At 39.7% G+C, this 27,564-nt stretch overlaps 1 protein-coding gene across 9 annotated transcripts; it reads right to left on the bottom strand.

Moving 5' to 3' along the window:
• Positions 1-365: 365 nt before the first annotated feature.
• Positions 366-26,127, bottom strand: TMEM183A (transmembrane protein 183A). Of its 9 annotated transcripts, none has more exons than XM_001364528.4 (8): positions 24,576-26,127; positions 24,331-24,420; positions 20,707-20,865; positions 11,760-11,919; positions 10,465-10,645; positions 7,759-7,839; positions 3,766-3,921; positions 366-2,883 (listed from the first exon to the last, which is right to left on the bottom strand). In XM_001364528.4, the coding sequence occupies exons 1-8, from the start codon at positions 24,688-24,690 to the stop codon at positions 2,698-2,700; spliced, it is 1,128 nt and encodes a 375-aa protein (XP_001364565.1). In that variant the 5' UTR covers positions 24,691-26,127; the 3' UTR covers positions 366-2,697. The 9 variants fall into 9 exon arrangements, with proteins under 9 accessions (XP_001364565.1, XP_007481232.1, XP_007481233.1 ...); XM_007481170.3 differs by having other exon boundaries at positions 20,707-20,903; positions 24,576-24,923; XM_007481171.3 differs by lacking the exon at positions 10,465-10,645 and having other exon boundaries at positions 7,759-7,819; positions 20,707-20,903; positions 24,576-25,106.
• Between the last annotated feature and the right edge of the window lie 1,437 nt (positions 26,128-27,564).

Here is a 27,564-nt window from a genome sequence, read left to right as displayed (position 1 = left end):
GCTTTTCAGGGCTGTGCTTTGGTCCTGCGTGGTCAATAATTGCCCCAGCTGCTGGGAGAGGGGGTGGGATTGCAGCGTAGACCCATTTTTCAGGTGGGAAAACTTAAGATCTTCAGGTCTCTATAGGCACTGCAAGGTTCAGGGCTGGAGTGAATGAAGGCACCACCTGGGTGTCCCCATCTTCCTTAAGGTTTGCTTAGCCCCAAAGGGTAGTCAGGGCAAGGCAGTTCAGGCAGGAAATATTCCTCCATTCTGTGAAGTGCTGTGTATTTTACCCAGGTTCCCTTCCCATCACCTTAGGCTCCCCTCAGCATGACAGCAGCACTCCCCCCCCCATTTGTAACCCATTAAGAATACCCAATGAGTAAGTGTGAAGAATTTTTATATACATGCAGCACTGTGTACATATGTATTTATAAATATATACATAACATGTTCTATTTCAGTAGCAAATACTAGTTTATGCAGCAGAAGGATGGCACATAGAGCCTTGCTCTTCTTTTTTCCTTCTCCAAAAATATTTCCTGTCATTTCATTTTCCTGTTTTATGAAGAAAGTGGGGGGAATCAAGTGTAATTCAAATCCCAATGAGTCATACAACTACACACCCATCTCTAGGGGAGAAATTATAGGCCCTTTTACCTAAGCAGATTCTCTTGGAAGACAGTTAATTCATAGGGGGAAAAAAATGGAAGGAAAGTATAAGTGTTAAAACTTGCAGGCCAAAACATTCCATTACCCATAACCATCACATAAATGTAGGAGTGGGGAAGAGAGAAGCATCCTCAAAGTTAAAGGCTTTGGAGCATGCAAATCTATTCTCCCCCCACCTCCCATCCATGATAAAAAATGTCTAGAAATAGTACCTGGGCAAATGGCACATCTAAGGCCACAAAGTTAATGACACAACTCACACACAGTGCTTTCAAAGTTTAGAAAGCACTTACCTCACAACCAAATTGTGAGGCAGATATTTTTTCCATTTTACAAATGAGGAAACTCAAAGCTTAGAGGGGTGACTTGCCTAAAATCACCTAGTCACTAAAATTAGCAAAGTTAGCATTCAAACCAAGATCTTCTGATTAATCACTAAATCTGAGAAATGAGGAGCCTTATGCCAACTAGACAGCTGAGCCAAAATCTAGTGTTGGCACTGTTTTTGTACAATAAGCTTCAAGTTTGATTTTGTAAGAAGAAAGGAGATGAACAAGACAGAAGTCAAATCAAAACACATATGGAAGAGATAATTTCATTTCAGTCTTCCAAAGTCATCCTATATATCCTGTAGTTTGATTTCAGGGAGCCTATTAGGCCATCTCACTACAAAAAAAAAAAGGAGCAGGGCCAGTTTTATATAGTAGGGTTTTTAAGGAATCTTCCTTTACCTTGGGGACAACCCCAAATGCTGCTGTTGCCATCCTAGTCTCCCATCCTGTTTACAGTTCTTTTACCACACAAAATATGGAATGAGGCTGGACAGGCCTAAAGACAGACAGAGCTGCATTATCAGGCAGCAATTCCTCAGGAGCATGTTCCAGCACTCATGCAGTAGAAAAAGCAAAGGGGTAAATATTTACTTAGAGACTTGACCTATGTTATTAGTTCCCTCCACAGGGTTGACACATAGGAAGCTTCATTTTGGTGCTAACCTCTAAATGTGATCCAGCTACCCAGCCAAGCACTACCACCATCACTGATACCTTAAGATCATCAGAAATCAGCAAGGTAGCTTTACAGAAAACAGTGGTTCTCTTTTCTTAGATCACCAGCTTCAGAAACACTTTACCCCCTTTCTACTACAGGAAATAAACACATGTGCAAAAGCTGCAGCACATCAGGTTTCAGGAGGCAACCAGGCTGACCTCAGAGGCAGCTAAATGCAAAGTAAGGTAAGGTATATCAGGACTTCCTATTTAGCCCAGGAAGCCAATTTTACAAAAGAACTGATGAATCACTTTTATTCTTTTAATGGTTTAAATGTCCCCCTGCTTATTTCTAAAAGAATAACAATGTCTTCCCTGTAGAACTTTCCTGTTTTTCATTGTAAAATTTCACTATCACCTAACAGAAGACAAATTTCAAATCCTCACTTTTCATCTACAGATACATCTTGCTACCTCTTTTAATATATCTCAGGAAATCCCAAATTCAAGCATTATGTAGAGAAGCATCTAAAATTACTATGTGGCCAAAGGAGATTTAAAACAATAAATATCTCCATTTTAAAAAATCATTATGATTAAGTTCTGAGAACTCTACCACCTGTTTTATTTCCTAGAGGAAAGAAAATTTGCTTAAATGCAGAAGGGCCAACAAGGGACTCAGATCCACAGAGGAATGCAAAAGCTTGGCAGTTTGGGATTCAAAAAAGCTGAGCTCTTCTCAAATCAAAATCATCTATTTTCACTGGGGTTAATAAAATAAAGGACACCAAACTCATTAGCACCAAAAGGGCTTTTAAAGCAAAGAACAGGGCCAGGTTTTTCCTTTCAAATGCAGAATTTACATTAAAATAGGTTTACAAATCATTGTTTCTCCCCTTGATTCTTCTGTTGCCCCATGTGAGAGCCCCCAGAAATTGAGCAGCATTTTGAGTTACCAACAGGAAAGGCAATCCAGCTGCCCCCTTCCTAGTTGTATTCTGATGACTAACGGATTATCCAACTGGCTCAGGGCTGCCCCAACAGGAGGCAGTGACTATGCTCTCAAGGAGAAGGGATACTGAGGATGCCACCAGTCAAAGAGACGAACACTGTGCACGGGGTCCAAAATGACTTGTACACCCTGTTCACTGCGTAGTTTCCGACCATTCTGGACAGGAGTGTCCTGGAACACCAGCCTCACTCGATGATGCCTCATGTCAGTACTCACATTAATGGTAAACTGAAAGGAAAAAGCAAAATGAATAGACCCATGAAGCAATCCCTCAAATGAAGCAAGTTTAATTTGCTACATATTATACTCTATAAAAAAAACTAACAAGAATTCACAGAAACTGCTCAAATCCAAAAAGCAGCACAATTATTCCATAAATTTAAATGACTAAAACCGCCTTGTAAAGAAATATAATTTAAGATGAATTTTATAACTTCATCCCAGTTTAAGCTCTTTAGGCTAAAAATAAACACAATGATCCTTAGCTATAAACCTAGAAGGCATGAAAAACTAAATGTCATAATTTTTCCTCTTCTAGCTGCCAACCAAATGATAAAAAATGGGACAATGTGCCAGAGGTATAAAAATAGCAGATGGTAAACTAACTCAAATAGTTGAGACTATACACAATGGGTGTCAACTTGCATCTTAGGTTAGGCGCCATCCGTATGCCCTGAGGCCCATCTTGTGTCTGAAACTCATTATCATCTCTCCAACAACTAGAGCCTCCAATAATGTTTGTGAACCATCAAAGTTCAATATTCAGACAGGAGAGAGGGATCTCAGCTGACTACCCTCTCCAAAAATCCATATGCCCACAAGCCAGGAGGATCTGATTTGGGGGCTAGTGAACCTTCTAAACACCTAGGATGGTCTTTTCCCCGTTGTCTGCTCTCATTACTTTCTCTTCTCTCTCATACCCTAGCTATAGGCAAGACCCTCAGACTTATGGGAAACGATTCTGAATCTTCATCTATAAGCTTAGCCTAAAGACCACTGTCAGGTCTTCTTTCATATCCTACTGTGCAGTCAGGTTTCTTTTAGCTAGATAAATTTCTAGTATAATCCAATAGGGTTGTTTAGTTAATGATTCATCCTATCTTCACTTACCAGAGTAAAAATCATGCCCATGACAATGGGAATAAAGATGAAATTGAGAGTGGTAACTTGTAGGAGGCAACAGTCCTGGTCTGGGTTGGTGTGAACATCTTCATACTGAACAGGAGGCTGCAGACCTCCCACACACTTGCTCTTTAACCTAGGGGACTAAAGAGAACTAAAAATGAACTCAATGGATTAGAAAAATATAAGTGTTTCTAGGGTAACACCAATGAGAAACCTCTGCCGAATCTAATACCTGCTATCTTCTGCTTCACCTATGTGCAACAACTAAGGATAGTAAGGTAAGCAAAGAAGGAACAACAATAAGAATTTATTATTTATATAGCGCTTTCTAATTTAACAAACACTTTCAAAAAGCCCAGCCTTCAGCATAAGAGTAGGAAAAGACACATGGTGTCCTAGGATTCACTTAAAAGTCCAACAATGAATCTTTTTTTTTTTTAAATGAAGTTATAGCCAACTTAGAATCAATATTAGAGGGGCAGTTCGGTGGCTCAGTGAATTAAGAGCCAGGTATAGAGATGGCAGGTACTGGATTCAAATCAGACATTTCTCAGCTGTGTGAGACCCTAGGCAAGTCACTTAACCTCAACTGCCTAATCTTTACCTCTCATATGCCTTAGAATGGATACTTAATATTGAGTCTACTAACACAGAAGGTAAGAATTTGGGGAAGGAGGGAGGAAAGAATCAATGTTAGAGAACAGAGGGAACTTAAGAGGCCAACATTTTACAGATGAGGAAACTGAGGCTCAGATATACTAAATGATTTCCCAAGATCAGATAGCCAATGAGTAGCAATACAGAGGCCAAGACTCAGTCCTCTTATCCTTTATACTGTGGTATCTATGATGGGAAGCAACATGCTTATTTAGGTTTAGGTATAGACCAAAACTTTAATTTGGTTGAATTTATAACTTCATCTCTCAATAAACTTCTAAACAGAGCTGATATAGGGAAAAATCCTGTTGTAATGAATAATACTTTAAATGCAAATAATATTTTAAATACAAATGTTATTAATGGCACAATATTTCTATGTTCTGACAAATGACAAATAATGATTTACCAATTATTTTATTAAAGGGGTAGATTTTATTTAAATTAATACATTTTATTACAATACTACCAAGACATAGAAGCAATATAGAAAATGTAGATGATTAAGACCTCTGTTTTAGCCCAGGAGTTCTAAACCATTTTTTATGTCATGATCTCCTTTGGCATTCTGATGAAACATTTGGAAACCTCAGAATAATGTTTTTAAATGCATAAGATAAAATCTACAGGTACTAAAAAAAAAAAACAACTAAGTTTATGGATCCCAGGTTAAGAATCCCTGTTCCAATCCCAACCAGGTATTATTTTTGTGGTCCTTGGGAAATCATTTCTCTAAACCTCAATTTATTCATCTCTAAATGAGGATTAATATCTGCCTAAGTAATATCTGCCTTTAGTTCACAAAACCATGAGGAGAAGCAAATTCATATGAACTTGACACTGAGGTATCCCAGCTTTGGTCATTAGACTTTTATGACTTTGAGCTATCCATTTCTGGAAAATAACATTTCTGGACCTCAGTATCCTCATCTGTGAAATGAGACAGCTGGACTAAATAAATACCCTCTAAAGTCTTTTAAACCTACAATTCTATGAATATGACAAGTGCTTTGAAAACTTTACATTATTAAAAAGATTACTACTTATAATAATAATAGGCCTTCTATTGTAAGGATTTGTACTTCATTGAATAAGTCAATATTCCTGGATGTCTAATAAGCTGTAGCAAATGCGCAACCCCTAGGAAAATGCCACCCAGGGTATGACAAGTAGACTTTCTGCTTGTTATGCTGCGTACAAAGAGATAGAGAAGAAGAGGATACTCAAACTCTGGTCACTACTCCCTGAAAGAATTAAGAATTATTTTGAGCAGAAGAAACTAAAGGTTGCTCTGTCATAGTCACTAAGCTCCTATGGCTCCCTTGTTAGAAATTTGTTATGTCTGTCCCAATCCAAAATGCCATCTTAACATGAATTTACCTAAGATGTTTCTCTAATGTTTCACATTTAAGAAAAAGTTAGGGGACTAGGAATATCTTAACTAAATATCAGGACCAAGAATTTGCTCCCCAGAAATACAACAAAAGCTCCCCAAGTCAAATACATTCACTTTCTTTCCCAGAAATTACATAAAAAGAAAAAAATCAATCAAAAGGTGATTCACTTTACAAAAGCACTTCCCCCAGAATGTCTTTATATTTCAGGGAATAAACTTTATTTGTAAAGCAACTCAGTAGAGGAAACAAGTGGGAGAACAAAGTGGGTAAAGTGGTAAAAAATAGACAAGTCAATATAATAGAGTGGGTTTTAAAGACAATCACGGTAGAAAGCATTTGCACTTTTAGACATCACAGCTTTAAGTTAAGCCTGACATATACCAGCTATATACTCCAAATCCTAAACAACCTACAAAACATAGGCACAAAAGCTCCTAGAAACTGTGATTACCTACAAATGAGCACAAAAACATTTGCTCTTCTCTGAGTAATAAAAAATATAACTATCTCCCTTTATATTATTTGGCAGCTAGGTGGCAAAGTAATAGTAAATAGAGTACTAGGCCTGGAATCAGAAAAGCCGAGTTCAAATCCAGCCTCAGACACTTAAAAGCTATGTGACTCTGGGTAAGTCACAAACCTCTGCCTGCCTCAGTTTCCTCCTCTGTAAAATGGGGGTTATAATAGCACCTACCTCCCAGGATTCTTGTGAGGCTAAAATGAGATCTGTAAAGCAAATTTTTGTGAACCTTAAGTACTACACAAATGCTGGCTATTATTGCATAATTAAAAATATAATTTCACTTAGGCAATTTTTATGCACAAAAGTGGATTAAGTTTAAATTCAAGATCCCCTAGGCAAATTTTCAAAAGGAGCCTCACTTAAAAAACCTCAATCATCATCACCATATACCCTGAGAGGAATCTTTTTTTAATTTTATTTCTTTTAAAATATTTTTCCATGGTTACCTGATTTATCTTCCCTCCCCACTCTCAGAACTGACAAACAATTCCACTGGGTTATCACTTGATACCTTATTATTCAATTCTGTAATACAGTGATCTTTTAAAAACCAAAACCCCAAATCCTATACCCATATAAACAAGTGATAAATCATGTTTTTCTTCTGCATTTCTATTCCCACAGTTCTTTCTCTCAATATGGATAGCATTCTTTCTCATAAGTCCCTCCAGATTGTCCTGGATCATTGCATTGTTATTAGTAGCAAAGTCAATCACATTTGATTGTCTCCCTGGGAGAAATCTTATCTTTCTGAAAGTTCCCATTTGGTATGGAAGCCTCTTCGGCAAAAGCAACATTCTATATTTGGGAATTTTAGGCTATATGTCATTCATCTCCTAAGAGGAAACCCATTTCCAGTGTTAGGACAGATTTTTAAAAGGAAGAAAGACCTAGCAGCATTGTTAATAGAAAGCAACAGGGGTATATGGGTAACTAACTAGGTGGTTCAGGGGACAGAGGGCAGGCCTGGAGATGGGTTCAAATGTGATTTCTCAGATACTTCTTAGATGTATGACCCTTGGCAAGTCAGTTAGCTGCCTCCCTTCTGCCTTGGAATCGATACTTAATATCAATTTTAAGACAGAAAGTAAGGGTTTAAAAAAACCCAAGGGAAGCCATATGTAGCCAATGAGAAAATCCTGAATGAGAATCAGAATAATGGTTCTGATTATTCCATCCAAAGGATCGGTTGTTTTGATTAAATTCTTAAAAGACCTAAGACTTAAAAAAACAGAAAATATCAACTAAGAGGAAATCCCCTGAGTATGTCAAAATCCTTGAGAAAGTCCTGTAGTTGGAGTCTCAATAAAGACATTCTTCTACCCACCCCATTCCATATCTCCACCCCCAGATGCAAGGGCTGTTGCTCACTGAACCCAAATAAGATGTTGGAGCTCATACCTGTTTTTTGAACTTGAAGTTAAATTCCCACATTGGTTCTTGTCTGTTCCCAACAATCTTTCTGTACCAGAAAAGCAGACACTGTTATAAGGAAATAAAAAACATCACAATAGACTGTAAACTGAAACAAAATCAGCATCAGCAACCTCCCTGATTGATAACTCTGATACCACCTACAATGAGTATCATCTACAGTGGCACTGCAAGGCACTGGCTAAGTGAGAGCCCCCCAACTCAACACTATTTTGCACATAAAACTAGAAAATCCCAAGGTTGCCCAGCACCAAGAAGAGGGGACCAATAGTGTTAACTTCAGTATCTGTCAAGGTCACCCCTGCTGCTCTCATTTTTAAAATAGAGAGGTGTGGGCTATAGAGACTGGTGCATTCACTCTGATTCAGTAGGCCACATCTCCATATTGAAACCAAAGGATAGCCAGCAGCCACCAGGCAAGGTGCCAGCAAGGCCATAAAGCTGGGCAGAGAAAATCCCGCCCCTATGATAAAGGTAAGCAGCTCAAGACCTCCTCGGAGCAGAAGGCCCATCTGAAAACTATAGTCAGGCTGCATTAGTCTAAGCAGCCCCTTGGTGGTAGCCAAGCTACAGCTAGGGTTAAGCACAAGAAGTGAAGTACCTCCCAGGGGGTAGGGGGTGGGTCGTCCGCCGTGCTGGCTGTCCTGCCCTTCAGACATGCCCTGTACGTCCTGCTGTTCCATCAAAAATAATGGGCTTGGCTTTAGGGGGCAAATACTTCTGCTGCCATCACAACGGCTCCAGTGTCCCACACAAGCTATGCTATTGAAAAGAGAAAGAGGGGAGAATCAAATACGAAAAGCTGGAGTTGAGGACCGGGGACAGCTCTCCTACAGGCATGCCAGCAGCTCCCTGAATGCCATGCGACTATGGGCACATAACTGGCAAGGCCATGCATGGGACACCTGCCACTCCAGTTCCCAAACCCTCTTCAATCTCAGAAAAATATAAAATATAACACAAAGGCATAGAAGAAGCCATGGCGGCCTGAGCTTACTGCCCGGGTTTGGAAAAGACCCTCACTGTCATTCCACTCCGGCTTTTTATATTTCATTTCCTCCAATTTAACAAGCAGAAATACAAATATGAGGAGATAGGTATTTAAGATCAACTTAGCCATAGCATTTGCATTCTGCACTGGAGCCGCTAGGATGTGTCTCTAGGAGTTCGCCCAATGTCACTCTACTTCCTGCAATCAACCAAACTAGGGGTATAAATTTATGAGATGAACCCCAAGTTCACCATCACCAGTCTAACATTTGAGAAGTTTACTATGTAAACACTACAAATGGCACACCATCCATCCACATTAGAAGCATAAGCAGCTGTTGAGTAAGAATTCTATTCGCCATGCATTCTGCTCCTGCCCTGAATCCACTGAGTAACACAATGCTAACCTGGGAGCTTTGCTGATAGCCAGCCCTTATATATAATCCTGACTCTGAGCTTTCAGTTGACAGGAGGAAGAGGGAACTTAAAACTACTATAGTGTATAATGCATATAATAATGCCAAATGAACAGTATTCTTTTAATCAAAGTGTAAGGAAAGCTATGCAGTCACTCAAGATGTGAAATGAAGGGGGCAAGAAAGATTGTATCTTTCCTTTTAATTAAAGCAACAGTATAACAGACCTGAGAAGGCTTGGAAGAATATTAGGTTGTGGGATCTGGGGCAAAGTAATCAAAGTGACCCGTAATTCAAGTCAACACCTACTGACTATACAAGAGCTCTGTGTTAAGCACTGGAGGAGATATAAAGATAATTAAGACATGGAATCTGCTTTCAAGGTTGAAGCAGAAAACTCAAGAAATATAGAGCTGGAGAGTAGGTAGATAACAAACAGCTAACTAACTAGGAAACAATCTGAGAAATTAATTCCCCTAAGACCCAGAAATGCCAAACTGCCTAGATAGAAATACTGTCATCATTTAGGGAGATTCCAAAGTAAGAGGAAAAGAGAAAGAATTTGCTACTAAGAGATCTATGCTGAATCTGATGCAATCAGATACTCAACTAAACATAGAAGATATAAAAGTAAAATAACTGGTAGACTTCTCAAAGACAGAAGGTTTCAAATAATTAAAAATGCAGGATATTCAACATCAGCAGAATGAGAAAAGGAAGGTTTAGATCTTAAGAGCCACAGAAAAGGCTTAAAAAAAGCTTGCCATTTTCATGTGTACCAATGTTTTCATTTTGTTTTATGATAAAAAGTATTTTTTATGTTATCACTCTCTAAAAACATCTATTAATCCACATAAAGAAATCAACTTCTACCATTCTCTTGTGGAAAGTAAACTGTATTGTACTCTTCTTAGCCCAACCCCAACAATACCTCCACCTAGTGTCCCAATAGTCAGTCAACAGAATGCTTATAAACCAGTATCAAGAAAACAGGGAACTCCACAAAATTCAGAGAAAGGTTTTAACAGTGAAGGTTGCAAAAAACCATCCCAACAAAAAAAAAAGAAACTATTTCAGAGAACTGACTCTTCTAAACTAAGATAGCCAGTGTTTGTCCCCTAGTAGGTCACAACCTCCTGCCTCCCCCTCCAGCACTCTGGCCGGGGAACAGCCTTAATGGAATTGGTATAAAAATGTATCCCCAAAGGCACATGAGACTATTAGTCCCAAACCCCATTAACAAGCTTCCCATTTCCCTCTTACTTACTTTGGAATTCTTTAAAGTGCTGGGAGTGGTCTCTGGAATGGCCGGATTCTTGGAGATTCGAGCAGCAAACGGCTCATACATGTGGTACAGAGACCGGATAACACATGCCCGGAGACAGCGCAGCTTCTCCATAGACTCCGGCCGCAGGCGGAGGGGCAGATAGGCGTCCAGCGTGTAGTGCCTGAAACAGGACACGTTACCCATACCAACATGTGAACGATCCCTACAACAGCATGCCAGACCAGGACCACTACTCGGCTGAAATCAGATGAGCTAGAACTTGGCTATTCTGTCCCACTAAGGTGTACTCAGCCAGCCCACAAGAACCATCACCTTCCTAATACCTCTCAGCAATTCTGCTTACTCCCATACAAAATACAGATGGATATATAATCTCCAAATTTCCATATATTGTGCACTTATAAATCCTCAACATTACCATCCTGGTTCCCTCTTCACTACTGGAATTGCAATCATTTAGAAGATTCTCTAAACTTGCAGTAAAAACAAGAGAAGATGATTTGAAATGAGGCAGGACACAAGAGCCAGAAAGACCCTGGTCTAAACAAAAATCTGAAATGCTAGTTATTTTTATTATAATGAGCCTAAGTCCTTTACTAGAAACAAAAATGAGGAAACAAGAAGAGTAAACACCAGGGAAGGGAGACCCATCCTATTACCCTAGCTGTCTAGCACCTAAAAAACTGCATAATGGAGTGGCTGCCTGTAGACCTCTCTACCCCCACTACATCCTCACCTTCACTTTTTCTATTGCACCCCTATTCCCAGTAACCAAAGAGAGGATTTTTGATTAAATACACAAGCTGTTCTCACCTCTGCAGTTCATGAATACTACTAATACAGATATGGCAACACAAGCAAAAGATGGTACTATGAAATTTCAAAACTGACTACAGGAGCTAAACTTCTCAGATGGAAAAGAGGCACCACTAATTCATCAATCAACTTGAGAGTATAAGAAAACAGGTGTCTCCAGAAGTTAAGTTTTACAAGGAAAGGTTCCACTTGAAAGGTCATAGAAAGGTCTCTTAGGGGAACTTAGGGCATCACTCTGCTGGAGGAAGATGCAGAGGTGAACAGTCACAGAAAAGATAGCAGTTGAGTTAAAAATAGTAAATATAAATTAGAAAGAAAGGCATTCAAGATCAGGAAAATGAACATAGCATGGGATAAAGCACCAGGAAAAGGGGTCATCATTCAGGGAACAGCTCCAAGCCACAGGTAGCACTGAAGTCAGCTATACAAATAGCATATTAAGCTCACTTCAGTCGCACCTTCGATACAATCTGGTCCAAAAGGCGGCAGTGCAAGTGACGGTCCAGGCGTTCTTACAAATCAGGGAAAATTTCGCTATGTCCTCAGGACGAATGTAGGAGGCCAATAATAGCCAAATATCCATGGGATACTCTTCTCCAACAGCCCCTTCAGGGTCTTCTGAAATAGAATGAAAAAGAGGCAGAATTTCAGCCTTTTTTCTTCTGTAACTTAAACTTATATTGGAAACTGTTTTCTACCTTTTAGAGTCTAGTATTTTCCTGTGATGGAGAGGATCTTCTATCACCTCCAGAAAAAAAATATAAAGCCCTATTTGGCAATTCAAAGGTCTTCCACAGCCCTGATATTCAGCACATTACAGTCCACACTCATCATCTTACTGTTTTTCCAACACATATTTCACTCCATCTCTGTTCTCCATGCCTTTGTACAAGCCATCTCTCATGCTTAGAGTTTCTCCTCAACTCTCTTAGAATCCTTAGTTTCCTTCAAGCCTCAGTATAATCAACACTTTTTAAGAAATCCTTCCTAATTCCCCTAAACTACTAATCTTGAAGGCACCCTCCCCTAAATTACTTTGTGTCTATTTTGTATCTACCTCTGCATGTACAAATTAGCTCCCAACCAGAATGTAAGCACTCTGAAGCCAGAGACTAGTTCATTTTTGTAATCTTATCACCAGAACCTACCAGTGCCTGGTACGTAACAGTTACTTAATAAATGCTTATTGATTGATGACAATTAGAGCAGCTCCCAAACAGAAGGTTCCTAGATGATTTCTGGTACCAACCACCCAAAGGAAAGAGGCTCACCCTTGACTTTCCCTGAGAGGTAATATTATAACAAGAGCTTTGCTGTTATATATTACTTTATAAATTATAAAATGTTTCATATATATACATACATATATACATAAGTAATCTTATTTACTCAGCACAACTTTCTGAGGTAGCCAAGGCAAGTACTTTTTTTTTAATTTTACATTTAAGGAGATATGTTAGAGAGGATAAATTATTAGGCAACATCAAATAACTATTAAGTGTTAGCTTATCTAATGTCAAATCTAATATTCACTTCTATTATGTTCCAACATTTATTACATCACAAGCTGCTTCAAGAAGACTTAATTTGGATTCAATTTACCTTAGTCTAACTTTTGCTACTAACTCATCAACTGTGAGAATTAAAAGCACTTAATCTCTTTCAATTCAACAAGCATTTTATCATAATAAGAGCTAAGAAAGCTGTCCTCAGTTAAGGAGATCTAGATTCAAGTCTTGCTTCTGACATACTACCACCAGATATGTAACCCTGGGGAAGTCACTTAAACATTTAATACCTTAAGCAACTCTCTCTGAGATTATAAATTATAGAACAATTGCTGATGTTTCCCTAGAGGCAGATTTCTCACTGGAAAGAGCCAATGAAAACACATGTCCAAAGCAACACTAACAAAATCTACCATTATATACTGTTCTATGTTTTGTAAAGCACTTAATCTGATCATCATGACAACTCTATAAGGTAAGCACTATTATTACTCCCTTTGTACAGATAAGGAAACTAAATCTCACACTTTACATATGGTCTCAAGGTTAATGTCAGAAGTGGATGTGAATTCAAGTCCTCTTGTCTCCAATTCCAGTGCTCTCTCCTCTACTATACCTATTAAAGGTTTATAATGCAACCAGGTACTGTGCTCAGGACACAAAAATTTAAAAGTAAACGATCCCCCTTCTTATAGTCTGACTCTAGATTTGTTCTAGGGCCAGGGAGGCCTACATTCAAATTACGCCTCTGATATCATCTTTGAGAGCCAACTGAGCAAGTCACCTAACCTCTCTGGGACTCAGTTCCTTCCTATGTAATATGAGATTAAGCAAGGTATCCTTTGGGGACTTAATAGCTCTAGAGCTATGATCCAACTCTTAACTTTGGTTTACTTCCCTATAAAATAGAGATAATAATATATGCCCTACCCATCTCACAAGGCTATGAGGAGGATCAATGTAGATCCTATAAAAGGTCTTTTTTAAAGAATAAAACATTACACAAATATATTTAATTAAAATATCATTAATCTCATATGGGTAACTCTTCCCCTGACATCTTTATTTTGTCATTTAATGCACAAAAATGATTTCACAATAGTAAGGGTAAATATCAAGAGTGTAAACTATAATCAGAACAGATACATAGACCATTATACAGGGTCAATTAAACTGACTCAACTTAAAGTGTTCAGGTGCATATTGGTATGTGTGTGCATGCACCCTCTAGAAAACATCTGCGTGTGTGTGTGTGTGTGTGTGTGTGTGTGTGTGTGTGGTACAAACATCCTATATGCGTATATGGTCTAATGATCTAAGCAACATTTCCCTCAAATCCTTTCCCTGAACCAAAGTCCTTGCCTTCTAGATTTCACAAGGACAAAGTCTAGCTTGTCAAGATTTGACATTTTTAACATCTCTTGCATATTTTCCCTTCTCTCCTCTGATATAGGTACCACCCTGGTCCAGGATGGGTCTGGTGCAGACCCTCATCACTTCAGGCATAGACAATTACATTAACTGGCTGGGGGGTCTGTGCCTGCCCTCAAGTCCATTCTTCACTCAACCACTAAAACGCTATTCCTAAAGCATAAGTCCAACCATGTCACCCTTTTCCCCCTAACTCAATCAACTCTAGTGGCTCCCTATAACATCCAGGATTAAATATGAAATTGTTTTTGGCATTCAAAAGTCCTTCATAACCTGCCTCCTACTCTACCTTTCTACAACTTTCTTACACTTCATAACACCCCCCCTCCCCCCGCACTCCCACCATACTCAGTGATCCAGTGACAAATGGCCTCAAACAAGACATACTATCGCCCAACTCCAAGAATTGTAACTAATCATCTCCCATGCCTGAAATGTTGTTCTGCCTCGTGGCTTCCCTAAATCCCAATTAAAACCCAACATTCTACAGGAAGCCTATCTCAATCCCCTTACATTCTGAGTGCTTTTCCTGCTGATTATTTGTAATCAGAGAGAGACAGATATAGATCTAGGAGACAATATATATACATACACACATATTGTTTGTATGTATGTATATGTTTTTTATGTTGTCTGTAAAAATGAAGCCTTGAACCCCAGACTCCAATCCCCAGAAGTCCTTGCTCTAGTTCCCAAGATCCCCTCTAATCTCACTGAGATTCTCACCTGGGCCAAGAACAAATTATTATTTAAGGAGTCTCTGCCTATGGTTTTTTTCTTTCCTGTTTCCGCTTCCAACCAGACACATCTCATTATGTAAGTCAAATTGAATGGGCCTCTCGGCCCACCCAGGCACGTGCTTTCTTATTTGTATTTTCTTAAATTCTTAATCCTTAATAAACCTCATAAAAATATTAATACTTCTAGCAGAGAGAAACTAATTTTTACCTGCCACAGTTTGGCCTAAATTTTAATCTTAACATGTCTCCTCCCCATTAGACTGAGCTACTCAAAGGCTGAGACTATCTTTTGTATTTCTTTGTATACTCTGTGCTTATTTAGCACAGTACCTAGGACATCATAGATGCTTAATAAATGCCTACTGACTAAATGTAATGTTGTAAAAATTCCTCTCCTTAAAACTACCCTAATAGATCTGGCAGCTTATCTGAATTCCATCCCTATTCCAAGAATATCTCTTAAAACTCCTTCCCAAAGCATACAACCCAAAGTCAATTCTACTTAAGTGCTCACTACTCCTACTTTCTGGCATAACCTAGCTGCTACCCTGGCCTTTTCTCATTTGTTCCTGCTTCATTAAGTTCTACAACTTTTATCATCATCATCTTGTTTCCTCTCCAATTTCTTTATACTTTAAAAATTCAATTTCCCTAATTGTGTCTTTTCTCTTCCCATCTTTAACTCCCACACTTTTAACTTTCCATCACCACAGACAGTTCTACTTCTCTCCAGTCACCTCTCTTCTACTTTCTAATCCCAGAAGTTATTGTTCCAAGTACACATTTCCTAGCACCACTACATTACAAAAAAATGTTAGTAACATAAAATTCTTATGTGTTCATGAAGTAGAGTAAGAATACTGATTTTTATATGTCAATGAGCTGATAAGAACTTTCTCATTTAAGTAACAAAGTGCAACAATGCTTGACCAGTGTCAGGGATGAACATCAATATATCACTTCTTTTGAAGAAAAATAATTGGTTCAATTGGTGGATCTGATGAATAGGCAGTTTTCAAATGAAGAAATCAAAACTATCAATAATCATGAAAAGATGTTCTAAATCTCTCAATTAGAAAAATGCCTTACACCTAGCAGATTAGCCAATATGACAGTAAAGGAAAGTAATAAATGTTAGAGAATGTGGCAATTTCAGGACACTAATGCATTGCTGGTGGAATTGTGAATTGATTCAACCATTCTGGATAGCAATTTGGAATTATGTCCAAAGGGTTATAAAAGAATATACATTTTTTGATCCAGCAATACCAATACTAGGTCTAGGTCCCAAAGAGATTTTAAAAATGGGAAAGGACCTGTTTGTACAAAAATATTTAGAGCTGCACTTTTTATGGTGGCAAAGGACTGGAAACTAAATGGATATCCCTCAATTGTGAAATGGCTAAACAAAATGAGGTATATGATGATGATGATGTGCTATAAGGAATGATGAACAGGATGATTCTGAAAAGAACTGGAAAGACCTAGTGAAATCATTTTTGTGTTTTAAATGGCAAAACAAAGACATAGGAGACTAAGTGAATTGGGCAGAACCAGGAGAACATTATACACAGTAATTGAAATATTGTGTTAACAATCAAATGTGATAGACTTTGCTATACATTTTGCAATACAATGATCCAGGACAACTCCGAAGGACATATGACAAATTATTAACCCTGTCTACCTCGGTTTCTTCATTTGTCAAATAAGCTAGAGAAAGAAATGGCAAAACACTTCAGTATCTTTGCCGAGAAAACCCCAAATGGGATCACAAAGATAAGGGTGATCTTGAAGAGTAGGGAGAGGCAAGTATGGATAGAAAAAAATAGGGGCAATAAATGGAAGGCCATAAATACCAAATTTAGGATTTCAGACCTGACCCAGTAAAGAATTTCAATAACTGTCATATTAGAAATTACATAGTAACAAACTATGTAACATTTTAAGGTTAACAAGACTTTCCCTAGAACCATCTTGGGAGGCATATTATACAAATATCAAAGCCTACTTTTTAGGAAGGAAAATTAAAGCTCAGAGAAGTGATTTATCCATGGTTGTATAGCTACTGTTTGAGCTGAGATTAAAATTCAGGTCTCTTGGAGGAAAGGTCCTACATACACAAAAATATTTATAGTTGCACTTTTTGTGACAGCAAAGAATTGGAAACAAGAATGAACAAAATGCAATATATAAATGTAACAAAATATTGTTCAGCTGGGGGCAGCTGGGTGGCTCAGTGAATTGAGAGCCAGGCCTAGAGACGGGAGGTCCTGGGTTCAAATCTGGCCTCAGACACTTCCCAGCTGTGTGACCCTGGGCAAGTCACTTGACCCCCATTGCCTAGCCCTTACCACTCTTCTGCCTTGGAGACAATACACAGTATTGACTCCAAGACGGAAGGTAAGGGTTTTAAAAAAAATATATTGTGGAGCTATAAGAAATGACATGTGAAGAATTTAGAAGACTAATATGAACTGAAGAATAAAGCGAGCAAAACCAAGAAAACAATTTACAATGCATATGGCGCAAAGGAAAACAGCACCAAAATTCTAATCAATCACATGTCAGAAGACTTATGGCAAAGCATGATTTTCTTCTCCCAGAAGAGAACTGATGGATGATAGGGATAGAATGAGGTCTACCAACCTCAAATACAGTCAGTGTCTTAATTTGTTTTGCTTAATTCTATTTCTGAGGGTTAAGTCACTAAAAACAAAAGTGCTATTTTACCAATAAAACATTTTCTTAAGAGATTCAGGTCTTCTGGTTCCAATCCAGGACCCTTCCCTTGAAACCACAGTTAGAAGTGAGTAACGAAAATACATGTGTTAGGAAAAATAACCTGGCAGTTACAGATCAGACCCAAGGTTAAGTAGTTATGATAGAAACCCAAGCCAGAGATGAGTTAAGCCTAGATTATTAGTTATGAAAACTGACAGGAAAGGTCAAACCCAAGATATATTGTAGAAGAAAAATAAGCATGACTTGGGAACTAGATTTGGACAGGTGACATGAAGGGAACGGAACCCAACTGGCAATATAAGTAAAGAGATGAAACTAGAAATGTATTCTCATTATTACTGTGTGTAACAACAAATTTTGGCACTTTATCAATAAACAAGCACTTATACTCTGTTAGGCACTGTTCTATCTTTCTGCAGGAGTCAAAAATACAAAAGTGAGATGTCCCTTACCTCAAGGAACTTACATTCTATTTACGTTCAATTTAGACTTTTATTCTCCACTATCCTGTACTGTTCTCTAATTATTTCATTTGCTTAAATATAGCCTAATTAAATGGTAAGTTCCTTAAGGAAAAGAACCATCATATACTTATATATACCTACAAGATCTATTAATCACACAACAGACATATAATATTGAATTGAAATAAAGATTTACTTATAATTTTGTTTATAACAAAATCAGTTGCCACACATACTTTTTGGAGAGGCAAATAACAAGAGCACTAGGAATCTGAAGACTTGGCCACCTTTAACACCCACTTACTAGGTATATAACCATTGTAAAGATTAAAATTTAGGGGAGACTGGGGCAGGTAGAAATTAGTTTCTCTCTGCAAGGAGTATTATATTTTATGAGGTTTATTAAAGGTTGAGAATTTAAGAATATACAAGTAAGAAAAGGCACGTGCCAAGTGGGCCATAAGGCCCACCCAAAATTTCACTCACATCATGAGACACGTCTGTTTGCCAGCGGAGACAGGAAGTAAAGAGACCCAAAAGCCTTTGCAATCAGGTTCAATACCTTCTCGATCTTGGCCCACGTGAGAATTCAGTGAGATTACAAAGCATTTCGGGGAAGTGGAGCAAGGGCTTCTGGGAGTTGAAATCCTGGATTCAAGTCTATTTTCACATTTCCCCGTGTGGTCATTTGAAAAAAAAAATTTTTTTTTCCCCAAAGGATCATGAAAACATAATCAATTTAAAGATTACAATAATTTGAGGATAAGAGAAAAAAAAGAACAAAACCAATAATTGCTGGGCTCATTGACAGAAAGCCAGTTAGGGGACAGTCCCCTTTGGCATGAAAGTATACATACAAATAAATGTTCAATCAACTACACCCAAAGTTCATTTTTGTGCAGCTTGTGGTCTGGAGGCTTCTTCATGGTGGCTTCTCCAACAGTTCAGTTTCTGAATTCAGAGAGGTAGCATCTTCTTTACCTAAAATTCTTCTCAAAAGGAATTTAAACTTTGCAATTTAAATAATAATATTTTTTTACATTTCCCCATGTTGTGGTTGATTGAACATTTTTTTTTTGAATGTATACTCTTATGCCAAAGGGGACTGCCCCCTAATTGGCTTTTGTCAATGCACCCAGCAAAACATTGGTTTGCTGTCTTTCTCTCTCCTCTATTTCCCCACATCTACAACTATTATAGTTTTCCTCTTAGAGGGCAAAATTTTGTATACACTTGCAATCAGAATTTTTCGGGGTGCAGTACGCTTATGTTAGTGATCAATTAGGGAAACTAGTCCCCCAATCATCATCAGGGGGGATTGTGAATTTATTTTTTTTTTTAAACCCTTACCTTCCGTCTTGGAGTCAATACTGAGTATTGGCTCCAAGGCAGAAGAGTGGTAAGGGCTAGGCAATGGGGGTCAAGTGACTTGCCAGGGTCACACAGCTGAGAAGTGTCTGAGGCCAGATTTGAACCTAGGACCTCCCGTCTCTAGGGCTGGCTCTTAATCCACTGAGCTACCCAGCTGCCCCCGGGGATTGTGAATTTTAAAATCTCCATCTTGCTTGGTCTAGCACCCAAAATTGTGCACACCCATACTACACGGGCATGTGCTAGTCAATGACAAATCAGAAATAACTAACTGCCCACGTGGGCTGTCCTAAGCCAAGCTTGAGCCACCATTATTGGCACTTGTGAGGCACAGGAAATGACGGAGAAAGCGGCCTCTGGAATTCGCTCACTTCCTGTGGACAGGGCTAGACGCCAGTTCGTGCTAGAAGCTTGAGCAAGGTGGAGGCCCTCAGACAGCTTCCCTTCAGATCGGTCACATGAGTCAAGGACTGTTTCCTTCTCTACCTTGGCCTTCCAGGCCTGAACTCCCTTTGGCTCCTTGCCAGAGGTTGAGTAACCCCTTTCCCTTTTCTCCTCTCTACTTCTCTCCCTCTCCCTTTTCTTACTCCCATTGTGATTAAACCACCATAAATTCCTTCTGACTTGATGGTTTCATTTTAGGAATTTCATAAGTAAATTCCTTGGCGGCCATAGTTTTAATATTATAACAACCTTCAAAGGTGATATTTTCACCACAATACCATGGGCAAGTCATCTAATTGCTCTGAACCTCAAGTAATCTTGTAAGAAACTAAATTGAGTCTGAATCAGTGGAAGGAGTTCACAAGCCAATTAAAGCACAGACAGGCACGTGATATATTATTGTACACATATTTGAGGAAGTCAAGACTTGCTATATCTCTCCTGCCATAAACCCTGGGTACCCAGTAGGGTTATGTTCCAAGGCCATCTTGCCCTAATGGTGCTACAATGCCTTTCACACATGGAAAAAATTAAACATACTAAGAATACATCCCTACTCTCATAAGCATCCTACATAGCTTCCTCAGTGCTTTGACTAGAAGCCTCTTCTGGTACTTTTCATAAAACTGCTGGAATGTAGTTTCCATGTGTCATTACAGAAAGGAATGTCCAAGACCAGAGCAAATAATGCCACATGCATACCTTTGTGCCTCTTGCTTTTCTTTTTTCTGGAGATAGTTTGCTCATGGGTGCTCTCCTCTTGGGCATCCATCTCATCACTGCTGTCACAGGGCTCCCCAGCCCCAGAGAAAACTTCTTCTGTGGGGACCTGGGAGGCTTCCAAGCCACACAAAGATTTCACTAGGAGACAGGAGAGCATGATGAAACAAAATCCCACCCTGAAGGACAAAATAAGCCAGTCAGGCTTGCCATAATCTAACAGAAACCATCCAGAGCATAAGCACTGAAAATTAAGGGAATCACCTTTAGACAGCAATTTAACAGTATACTCAATCATTCTATTATTAAGAACATATCTTCAGAGCATTATCAAACAAATCAAAATCTGTATTTAGGGTTGTCGTTTTTAACACTAAAAAAACTGGGAGCAACTTAAATATCCAAAATGAGAAAAATGGCTAAACTGTATGTAAAAAATTAAAATGCAATTAATGACAAAGATGAATAATATACAGAAAATATACACTATAACTTGAAAACAGCACTGAAAAGACTGCATATTGACTATGACTATGCAAAGAGTAACACAGAGGAATAATACAGAGTAAATGGATAAACAGGACAGCTAGGTAGCATAATGGATAGAGTCTTGGGCCTGGAGTCAGGAAGACTCATCTTCCTGAGTTTAAATCTGACCTCAGACACTTACTGACTGTGTAAATCTAGCCACATCATTTAACCCTCTTTGCCTTGATTTCCTCATCTGTAAAATGAGCTGGACAAGGAAAAGGCAAACCACTCTAGTATCTTTGCAAAGAGAGTCCCAAATGAGGTCACAGAGAGTTGAGCATGACTTAAAATGACTGAACAACAAAATGGGTAAAAATTATGCACTAACAAAGTAATAACTGATTTTAAATAGAGAAAATTATATTGGCAGTATGAGCCAATCTGATGTAAAAAAAGAATGGATATATTCAATGAATCTTAAACCTGGTAATTTAACACTGGAAAACTAGGGGAAAAATTACCATAATTTTTTAAATCCATAAAACAATGAATAGTTTCTAGAAAAGTCCCAACTTGAAATAAACTTTTTTAAAAATGGCACTTTCTTGGCCTTTGATACTATCTCCCTGAAGGAAGCTTTATCTACTAAAATTCCCTAGTACCTAGAAACATGTTCAGGTCTATATTATAAAGTCTTTACAAAATTTTCACCTACTCTCTCTGTGCCCTGAATCTTATCTGCCTATACTGCTATCATTAACTGAAAGACTCATAGGAAATCTATAAACCTTCCTAAAATACTCCTTTCTTCATCTCTTGTAATTTGGCCTGTGACCCCACCAACTAGAAGAAATTGCTCTCTTAAATGCTAAGTCTCATGTTCTTTTCTCAAATCTTATCTTCACACTCTTTTCTGTTTCCTTTCTGCAATTTTTGACATTAACTCTCATTCTTGGAGATTCAATGATACGGATCTCTCCTATTTTCCTTTGGATTTCTCATGTTTCATTTGCTGGATCTTCCTTTATCTCTTGTCCCCAGGGGTGCTCAACAAATAGGGATGCTCAGTTCCAGGCCCTCTTTCTTTTTTGATATCACTCATTCTAATGAGTTCAAAGATTCCTCTCCTATCTATATATTCAAACTTAAATGCTTTCCTAAACTTCACTTATGCATCTCTAAATGACTGCTGGACATCCAGCAGGATAGATGTCTACCTGGATGCCCCAAATAGCATCTCAAACTCATCATGTTTAAAACTAAATTCAGTTCACATCATCTCCAACCCTAAAAACTTTTTATTTAATTTCTATGAAGCTAACACCTTTCTCCAAATCTTAAGAGTTGTAACTTAAACTCCTAATCTTTCCCTGACTTTCCCTTATCCTTACCCTTCACTGTCCCCATCCATATCAAATCATTTGCCAAATTCTTTTGATTCTGCTTCCACAACTTCAGTCTTTTTATTTTCACTCAAATGGTCATCACTTTCAGGACCCACTGTTTCAACTGCCTCCAAACTGATCAAAACTCTTCTAGTCACATCCCTCTCCAATCTATTCTCCAGCTGCCAAAATAATTTTCTTAGGCAGTGGATAGAGCACTGGACTTGGGAGTCAGGAAGACCTGAGTTCAAGACATTTACTACTCGTGAATCATTTAACCTGTCTGCCTGTTTCCCCATCTATAAAATGAAGATATATAATCTCTCATGGTTGTCCTGAAAATAAAATGAGATAATACTTATAAAGTACTTTGCAACCTTTAAAGTGCTCTATAAATGCTGGCTGTCATTATCATTGCTAAGGCACAAACTCACCATTCATTTTTCCCTGCTCAACTCCCCCTCCCCCATTACTCCATGTACAACCTCCTTAGTCTGATATTTAAGTCCCTCCAATCTACCTTTTCTAGCCTTAGCACATATTACCCCTCTTCAGACATTCTACTCAATAGCCAATCTAGACCAACAGCTGTTCCTAGAACTCAAATTCCATCTCTCAAATGCAGCATTTGAACAATTGAGCTTCATTTCCTTCATATTCACTAGTCAGAATCTTTTCAAGGCTCAGTTTCTTCCACAAAATTTGTCCTGATTAACCCTACTTGAATGAGCTATCCTTCTAAATTGCATGTATGTGTATGTCCCCGCTATACCTCCAGTAAAATGCATACTCATTAAGGGACAGAACTGATCCAATTCTGTACCTGCATCTGCAGCAAAAGACAAAGTGCCTGAACTGATAACAGTTTGCTGAATTTGAAGTTGTAGAAAAGAGAATATACTACTTTCATGTTACCCCATGATTTAATTCATTTGGTAAAATGGATGCCAAATTCTCATGTCACTTATCAAACCTACTCTAGTGCAGTGTGGAAGAGCAGAGAGAACCTGTCCCAAAGCCAATAAGACCTGGATTCAAATCTCACCTCTGACACATACAGAACTGTGACCACTGGCAAAGAAACTTACTTAACATCTCAGTCCTCTAAGTAACTTCTCTGAATCAATGAAATGCAAAGAAAATGCCAAAACATTGGTATGAGGAGTTTCCACCTCCTGAAGTTCCCTATTTCACTGAAATTAAAGGTCAAGGTCCTATCTTTATAATACAAGTTGTTCTTTATAATAAATACAAGATCTTTATGTTAATGCAGTTTTAAAACTGTTAAAATTTAATGACTTTTGAAATGCCCTGTATACAGCACCCAACTTGAAGGAGACTACATGTTAGAGCAGTGCCAGGGACTGAAGAACAAAAAGACAATGGCAAAGAAGAAAACTCGGGGAAAAAACATGTACTGAGAGAAAATAATCAGAAAGCAAAAGGCATAGATTGGAAGGCAGGTGACTAAGACCGAGAGAGAAAACCCTGGAAAACAATAAAATAAAGTGTAAACAAAGCGAGGAGAAAATCTCCTTCTAAGTAAAATGGTGTTTCTGGCTAGTCCCTTCGCTTTGTTCCCCCTGGAAAGCACTTATCTGAGGATGATAAAATGAAAACAAACAACTTAATGACAATATGCTCAAAGGAGAAGAATTAAGAGAAAGTTAAAACCAGACGCGCTGTAAAAGAAAGGATCAACAACTCGATGGCTCGGGCCCCTTGCAGCCCCGGCACCACCAAAGCCTACCTTCCTGCTGAATAGCATTGGCAACAGCTTTTTTGACTCTTCCAGACTTCACGACTGCCGGATCCGAGTTGGCATAATCTGCCACAGTCACTGAAAAACAGGACAATCTCTCACCTGGCGGCCTTCCCGGCAGGTCTCTCTCCCTCCTCCGTCCTTCCGGTGCGTCTCGCCCCTTCCCCGCAGCCTCGGCTCCATTTCAGCTTCCCCGCCTCCCTGCCGTCCCCTCCCCTCGCCCTCGCTCTCACCTCGGCCGGAGCAGGCGTCGTGGGCCCGGAACTTGAGTCGTTTCCCTCTCTTGGGCATGGCGGCGGGCTCCGGGCGGGGATAGCCACGGCCTAGCGGGCCGGGGCCCCGGGCCATGTCTCGGGCCGGCAGGAAGGCCCGGGAAGCCGCGGACCACTTCCTCCCGGCTCCGCGTCCATCCCACACCCAGGGCCCTCAGATCTCGCGAGACCTTCGGCTCCCAGTCCTGCGTTGCTCCACGTTCTGTCGCGTTCGCCGCCGGCGCCCCTTTCGCCGAACCAATCCCTGCCGGGTCCGAGGGCGGTGACGTCATCCCCCAGCTCCCGGCGAACGGACGAGACCAAAGAGCGGGAGGAGGGGGACAGAGACCTCCCCCTTCGGGACGTGGTTTATGCCCCCTGCCTCGCTAGCGCCACTGTAGCCTATGGGGCGTTTGCCTTCTTTAGAACTACTCCTCTTGATCCCTGGAGCACCGCAATCCTTGGAACTGGTCTCCTAACCTTTCGATAGCCCCGTACTAGCCGGACCTCCCGAGGCGCTGGCCTCGGCTCGGGTGCAAGGGCCTAAAATTAGAACCGACATTTACGTAGGGCTTTACAGTTTACCCAGAGCTTTCCTCACAACTCCCTCGGGCTGCATTATTACGGCCCTTTTTGTTGTTGTTCAGTCGTGTCCGACTCTTTGTGACCCCATTTGGGAGTTTCTTGGCAGAGATACTAGACTGGTTTTGCCATTTCCTTCCCCAGCTTATTTTACAGATGAGGAAATTGAAGCGAACCCTGTTCCCCCAGATTCCAGGCCCGGCTTTCCATCCATTGCACCACCTGGCAGTCCTTCTACAGCCTTGTCTGGAGCAGATGGACGGAGGAGTGCCCGCTGCCCACCAGCAGCCTCCCTCCTTCTACTTTTCCTCCCCGAGAATAGAAACTGCCAAACCCCGAGCCAGGCTACATAAGGCGCTTTAAAACCTGGAAAGCACCCAGCTGACATCAGCGTTCACAGTGGAGAGACCGTGTGCCGGGAGATCTGACTCCAGTAGCGGCCCCCCAGTTGACCTCAAGGTCAGGGCCCCTCTGAGCTTCGCTACTTCATTAGGCAAGTGAGACGTTGGGATTTAGGTCTCCGAGGCCACGAAACAGGATTTCAAAGCCAGGGAGGGCTAAGGACCAGTCTCCGAGAAGGGCTTTTCCCCTGCACCTCAAGGAGCCCAGCGAGAAGCAGTTTTACCTAAAACCAGACGGTCGAGCTCCCAAGCCATGTTTATGCCCTTACTCCCCCCCCCCCCTCGATTTTTTCCCAAGCTCCACCTGACCTGGACCGCCCAGCGGTTGAAACCTGCTACTTAGTTCCTATTGGCTTATCCCAGGCGATGCCGGCTCTCTTCCCCAACCACTCCCACTTCTACCTGTGTAAATGCTTAGAACCTTCTCCGAAAGCCACGTATCACAGGATGATAGGATTTAGATCATTTTAGTAAATGTTCATTTTACCAACAGAAGTAATTTACCTAAGGTTACAATAACAGTGTGTCACCTAAATCAAAATCCAGTATTCTTTCTACTGCACCCTACTGTTTGCTTCCTTATTACTGGAGAAGAACACCTCTCAGTTCCAAAGACGGGAAAGCTAAAAGTCAACCTGGATTTTTCTCTTATCCCCAGCATCAAAGCTGTTGCCAAGACCTGCTGACCTCACCTTTCCTTCATCTCTCAAATATGCCTCCTCTCCTCTGACAATGCCACTGTAGTGCAGACCCCTCATCACCTCACCATTAACTAGGGTAATAACTTGCCGATGGATACTGTCTCAAGTCTCTCCTTCAACTCCAATCCATCCCCTATTCAACCATCCGTTATTATCCTGAAATTCAAGTGTGACTGTGTCAAACTCCCTACTCAAACTGCAGTGGCTTTCTACAAAATCCTCTATTTACCATTCAAAACCCTTTGTAACAGCCTCCTAACTTTCCAGTCTTTCTCATACCTTGCTAAATCTAAAATAAACTCCAATCCAGTGACACTGGATTCTTCATTATTCCACGAACAAGACTCTCCATCTCTGGCTCCGGGAATTTTCTCTGACTATCCCCTATATCTATAATGTTCTCTCTCATTCAAAATGAATAATATGGAAATGGATTCGAATGATTGTGTGTGTGTGTGTGTGTGTGTGTGTGTATAACCCAGTGGAAATGCTTGTCAATTCCAGGAAGGGGAAAAGATGAGGGGAGGGAGAAAACATGAATCATGGAACCATGGAAATTTTTTAAATAGAAAAAAATAAATATTAAACTAAAAAAATTAAAAATTAAGCTAAAAAGAAAAAAGTGGAGCAAAGGGAAGAAACCAATATTTATCACTATGCTATATACTAGATACTAGCAGATACCTCAGTGGGAGAATATGGTGTAGAGTCCAATAAATCACATTAAATGATTCCTTTAAAAAGCAGTAATAACAATATAACAAAAATAGTTAATGATAACAGCAACAATCATATCAAGGGAGATGACTAAAACTCTTAACTTCTCTGCCAACCAGATAAGTGGCAGTTGCAAACATGATCCATAATTATCTTTTCAAATGCTTCACCTTAGTGAATGAATTATTAGTAAAGCATATAATAAGCTTCTTCTCTAATGCAAGCCTGAATCCATAATTGTTTTTTTCTTTTAAACCCTTACCTTCCATCTTGGAGTCACTACTGTGTTTTGACTACAAGGCAGAAGAGTGGTAAGGGCTAGGCAATGGGGGTTAAGTGACTTGCCCAGGGTCACAGAGCTAGGAAGTGTCTGAGGCTAGATTTGAATCTAGGACCTCCCATCTCTAGGCCTGACTCTCAATCTACTGAGCCACCCAGCTTCCCCCTCAATCATTCTTAATAGGAAACATCACATATTCAATACCAAAAATTGAGAGCGCCATAACTCCAAATATAGTCTATTTATGTTCTTGTACTTTTTTATAAGGCATTCATTGAGTTGTATAACTC

Source organism: Monodelphis domestica, chromosome 2 (assembly GCF_027887165.1).
Source record: "Monodelphis domestica isolate mMonDom1 chromosome 2, mMonDom1.pri, whole genome shotgun sequence".
In the NCBI taxonomy this organism is placed as follows: Eukaryota; Metazoa; Chordata; class Mammalia; order Didelphimorphia; family Didelphidae; genus Monodelphis; species Monodelphis domestica.
The sequence above is the reverse complement of the archived record's forward strand: the minus strand, read 5'-3'. Positions and strand labels throughout refer to the sequence as shown.

Excerpts from the sequence above, each read along its gene's own strand:
- TMEM183A (XM_007481170.3), bottom strand. The coding sequence starts at position 24,886 with ATGACGTCACCGCCCTCGGACCCGGCAGGGATTGGTTCGGCGAAAGGG. Across the intron at positions 11,920-20,706 it reads GAAAAGCAAGAGGCACAAAG|AAGACCCTGAAGGGGCTGTT; the intron begins GTATGCATGTGG and ends ATTCTATTTCAG. Across the intron at positions 3,922-7,758 it reads ACTTCAAGTTCAAAAAACAG|TCCCCTAGGTTAAAGAGCAA; the intron begins GTATGAGCTCCA and ends AGTTCTCTTTAG.